The following is a 5,340-nucleotide window of genomic DNA, read 5'->3' on the forward strand; positions in this document are numbered from 1 at the left end:
CCCATCTAGACTAGGTTCATCTTTCTGTGTTAGGGGCTGGTTCTAATACCGAGCGAGTCCGGGCTGGACGAGCCCGTGTTGAGTATCCTCGCAGCCTCTCTGGAAAGCCTCAGCTAACGCAGGTGGTTCTTGGAGTCACTGCAGGGCACGCGCGGTCACGTTCAGCATAGAGGAACCTTGGGCCCTAGAAGTGTCCCGAGAGGGTCATCCTGCAGGTCCTCGTTCTCCATCGTGGGGCGGCTGGGGTGGGGGGCGGAAGGCTGACTTCTTGTGTCACCCATCTGAGCTCTTAACCCTGGAAGATAACAGCTGAGGAAACCCTAGGAGACCGCCCTACCCCTCCCAATGGTGGTCTCTCTCTGAGCTGGCATCAGCTCTGTGGCACCCACCAGCTTCCTGGCCTCATGTGAGGCTGCTGCATCCCTGGATGGGGCTGGAATCTTGTTTGGGTGGGACCTGTCTTCCTGTCATAGTTACCAGCAAGCTTCGTGTAATTAACACCACTCTTGAAAAATTTGCTGGATTGATAGTTTTCTCAAATAATCTCTATATTTTTAAATACAGGACTACAAGTCCTACTGGGTTGTTTTTTCATGCAGCCACTCAGACATTGGTTTATGATAACCAGTTTTCTTGATTAATGTGATTAGTTATAGTGGAGGCTATAAATCTTCGCAAGAAGCCAGTAGTGGACTCAAACCATCAACCTTTTGGTTGGTGGCCCAGTGCATAAGCCGCTGCCACTAGGACTCCTTAATCTGACTTCTAGCAAGACAGGAGTTCATCTGCTTGTGAATCTGTTGACTCTTAAATTCTCCTTTACCCCACGGGGTCCCTGGTGCAGGCAGTTTCAAGGTTGTTGAGTGAATTGACCCAGTTGATTCACCCAGTTGATTGGAAGTAACGGCACCACATTTCTTCCATCCATTATTAGATTCAGAACTGGGGGGTCCACTCAGGTGTTAACAGATCGCTGGTGGTGACGGGGCGGGGGGGGGGGGGCGGTTAGCACTCCTCCACAAGTTTTCTGAGACTGTAAATCTTCACATGAGTTTGTTTTGAGGACCAGAGGCCAGTGGGTCTGAACAGCTGACGTTTGGGTCAGCTGCCCAATGTTTAACCCACCACACCGCGAGGGCTTCATGTGCTGCTCGTAGCCACTCGATAAACACGCCGCTCGAGGTCAGTCCTTTCCGAGCGAGCTGATGATCACACAGTGGCGATGAGGGACACCGGAGGCTAAGCCGATGCTTAGATATTCCAAACAGTTGAACTCGCTGTGATGCTTTGCTGAGCGCAAGGGGTTCCTTCCACAGTCCTGGGCACACGGGAAGCTTGCAATACTCAAAGCACTTAACTGCAGATCTGGGAGGAGCTGGGAGCATTCTCCAAAGTGCCTTCCAGTCTCGAGACGGTGATTAGCTTCCGATGGGGAATGGGTTGCACAGACCTTAGACGCTTTAACCAGTTTCACAGGCTTGGAAACACAGGGTGTCAGAAATGAGATTCGTTTTCTTCGCGAGCTATCCTGTGCGTTTCTAGTTAAACCGAACGTTGTAAATGCCATCCTGTCTTCAGCAGCAGGAAAGAAAAAGTTCAGTGGGTGGTACAGTTCAAACCCAGATGACTCCATCAACTGCCAGTTTTCAAACGTGGAGGACGTTTAGTGCCCCTGCCTAAAACTACTGTTACTCAAGGGTATTTTAATTCATCTTACACTTGGCTTTGCCTGCTTTGTAAAGAAAGGTGGCGCCCCTATCTGCAAGGCCTCATTTAAACCTTACGAAGGGTTTTCAATCAGTAAATAGTATTAAGGTGGGTGAAGGGAAAGGCGATGATTTATAAGGGGATAACAAGGAGAGAAGGCAGGACTGAAAAGGAGCTTAAGCTCAGGAAATGTGAAGAAAAGGCAGTCAGCTCCACTAAGACAGTTCGAGGCCACCAGCTGCCCAGTGGGAAAAGGACGGGCAGTCCTCCTCCTGGGCAATTAACTGCCTCTGAAAACCAGCTGGAGGAGAATCGGCTAGAAGTCGGTTTCAACTCGGCAGTAGACAAGGAACACGGAGGATTAAGCGAAAGCTGTTCTGACTTAAAATCAGCACACACCACTGACTCCCTCGGAGCAGCTCCTGGATTAGAACAGCCAACCCTCCTTAGAGTTAACAGAGGGTTTAACCACTGGGCCGTCAGGGCTCTGTTAGCCCATCAGAAAACCCTCCCTGAAACTCGGGTGGACATGCACTCTCCAAATTAGCCCTTGGCCTCAGCTCAGTGCTTTTCAACAAAGGTCCATCCTTGTCTTGGCTAATTCTAGGTTTCCCCCTGAAATTTAGCTTATGAAGCTTATAATAAGGTGTCTTTCATTTGGGAGGGACTGTTGGGAAATGATCTCTTGGGAAAATCTTCTAGGCAGTGGCTTGTCTTAATACAGAAATGATCTCTATTTTAGGAGCCCTCTTAGTGCAGTTTCTTATGTGGTGGGCTGGTAGCTGAAAGGTTGGCGGTTCAAACCCACCAACTTCTCCATGTGAGAGAAAAATGAACAGTTTCCTTCTGGAACTATTTATAGCCTCAAAAACCTGATGGAGTATCAGCAGGAGTTGAAATCATGCAAAGACTGTGAATTTGACCCTGACCCTTTCAGACCTTAAGGTGTAATTTTATGAGTGACTTGTGGGTGGGGGCAGAGTCGACGCGGCATATGGCTGCAATTGCATCAAGGAAATAGCTTTTGACTCTGAATTAATAGAAAGTTTACAGAGCAAACTGGCTTTCTGTTTCAGCAAACAAATCTTACATAGACGATGGTTTGGGATGCCAAATACAGGACTCCTGCCCCTCAGATTGCAAATACTCACCAACTGTAGAACGTTTTATGCATTAATGCATTTGACACATCGGTGTCAGTGTTCAGCCTCACAGCAACCACAAGTTACCGCTGTACGGCATCTTGTACACCAGGGCTACACAACCTAGAGGAATGTCTGAACAAAAACAATTAAAGACAGGCCCGACGGCTGTGGATTAAAAGTCAACCACCTTCCGCTTGGTAGCATCACCTTCTGTCCACTTGGCCAGCTGATCTCTCTATGTTGATGCTACTTTTAAGTGCCGTCGAGTCTTAGGCCTAGTCGTATCAGAACCTAGTCCTTGATAAAGGGACCTACAATGGAGTCCTGAATGGCTGGCTACCTGCTTGGCTATTCACTTAAAGCTTAAATTTCTGGTCTGCCCAGAGATATCTCAGAAGTAAATCTGAATAGAAATGAGATAATCCTCTCCTACCTTTCCGTGAACAGCTGAGTATATTAATCATTTGCACCATCCATGGGTTCCTGAAAGATCCAAGAATCTCCACGCACAAACCCTTATATCAACCAAAGAGTCCAAATTCTCGGCTGTTCTTGAAGGATCTGGTTTGGCAGTAGAATAACTGTAATCCTGGTAAATACACAACTTGCGTGTTGCTGTCGTGACCACATTTGCTGTAGTTTTCTTTCATCCTTTCATTCCTCAGTGTATCTTTGTACGGTTGTTGGTGGCGTTCAAATCGAGCACGACTCAGAGTGACCCTGTGAATAAAAGGCTGGAAGCCTGTACAACTATTGACATTTACCCAAGTTCATAGGGTTTCCGGAGGCATGGTGTATAGGAAGTGAATGCCACTTTTTAAAATCCTTTATCTTCTTATTTTAATGAAAGTTTAGAGACTTTGAATTTACATTCACTCATTGTTGCACTTTCCTTCCTGCCCACCCCTCCCTCCAGTTCACTTTTCTCTTTGAAAAGTAAAAAAAAAAAAATTGTTACGCAATCCCCCAGACCACTCCACTATATCGCTTTCATTCTGGACTCTTGCCGTGACAATAATACCTAATCATATATTCCTTCTAAACAGTTCTCTCCCTCATCTGTTTCAGTGCAGTGTACATTATTTATCCCCTCTCTCCTGAGTTCCCCCAACCCCAGTGTCAGTCCCCCTTTACAACAGTGGCACTATGCAGTATTTGTCCTTCTGTGACTGAGATATTTCACTCAGCATAATGTCCTCCAGGGCTACCCATTGCATGAGTTCCTTGTTTTTCAATGCAACATAGTATTCCATTGTGTGAATATACCAGAGCTTCTTTATCCATTCGTTTGTTGATGGGCACTTGGGTTGTTTCCAGCTCTTTGCTATTATGAACAAAGCTGTGATACACATGGGTGTACATATATCTGCTTGGGTGGCAGTTATGGTCTCTTTGGGGTATATTCCCAGTAGTGGAATTGCTGGGTCAAATGGTATTTCTATTTGCAACTTTTTGAGAAAGCCCCAAACAGCCTTCCATAGTGGTTGCACCATTTTTCACTCCCACCAACTGTGAATAAGGGTTCGTTTCTCAACAACCTTGCCAGCATTTGTGGTTTGGCCACTTACGTTTTTTAAAATACTATTTTAGGATAGTTTGAGGTTTAAGGGGCGGGGGGAAGGAATGTGATGATGGTTCCATATTCCTGTCGACTTGAAATCCATTTTTGCCTGGTAACACCTTTGGTTAGTAGTGGTGACTGTACAAAGCAAAAGTCCAGCGTTGGTTTGACAGTTCCTGTACGTGCATGAACTAGGCAGCCATCCCTTTCCACTTTGGCCGTCTTCCCCTCCCATTCATCTATCTAATCCCACTGCCCGGAGTGTCCTAGTTGATAGTTCAAGCTGGCGGCGTCCAGGTCAGGTTGCCCCGTAGCCCTCTGAAAGTGCAATGTTCGAGGCACACTTGATGGTTGACAAGTCCAGAACTGGTCGGTTTTCAGGAGCTGAGGTCCCCACCTTAATTCTTAAATGTTTTATTCCCAAGATTCTCCCTCAAGGCGCAAGATGGCATCGCCGCCGCCGCTGGGTTTCAACCTACACGGGCTTCTGGATAAACTTGACAGGGATGAGCTGACCCAGTTCAAAGTTCTGCTGGGTTCCTTTCCGCTGGAAGAGGCCTTCAAAGGGCGAGAGGTGCCCGAGGAGGAGATCGACAAAGCCAGCGGGCAGGAGCTGGCCGAGATTCTCAGCACCAGGTGCCACCACTACTGGATGGAGATCGTGGCCATCCAGATCCTCGAGAGGCTGAACCGGCTGGACCTGGCTCGGAAAGCCAAGGCGCAAGTCAGAGGTGAGCAGAGACGGTCTGCACTTGGGCGGGGAGGAAGCAGTGAGGCTTCCAGGCGGTTGGAAACCAAACACTTCAGGGCGTTCGTGGGCGGTGTAACAGTGCGAGTCCCCAGAAAAGATCACCAAGCCAGTTAGCCAAATTGTTGTTGTTATGTGCCGTCGAGTCGCTTGCGACTCATAGCGACCCTATGTACAAC

At 47.7% G+C, this 5,340-nt stretch overlaps 1 protein-coding gene across 1 annotated transcript in view; it reads left to right on the plus strand.

The window, feature by feature from the left end:
- Window positions 1-4,858: 4,858 nt before the first annotated feature.
- Window positions 4,859-5,340, plus strand: part of NLRP2 (NLR family, pyrin domain containing 2) — a 20,928-nt gene continuing 20,446 nt past the window's right edge. Inside the window, exon 1 of the mRNA XM_006901874.1 lies at window positions 4,859-5,144. Within this exon, the coding sequence (XP_006901936.1) occupies window positions 4,859-5,144 (286 nt within the window). The remainder of the gene's footprint in view (window positions 5,145-5,340) is intronic.

This window comes from Elephantulus edwardii, unplaced genomic scaffold, assembly GCF_000299155.1.
Source record: "Elephantulus edwardii isolate Elephantulus edwardi_28Jun2011 unplaced genomic scaffold, EleEdw1.0 scaffold00348, whole genome shotgun sequence".
Lineage (NCBI taxonomy): Eukaryota > Metazoa > Chordata > Mammalia > Macroscelidea > Macroscelididae > Elephantulus > Elephantulus edwardii.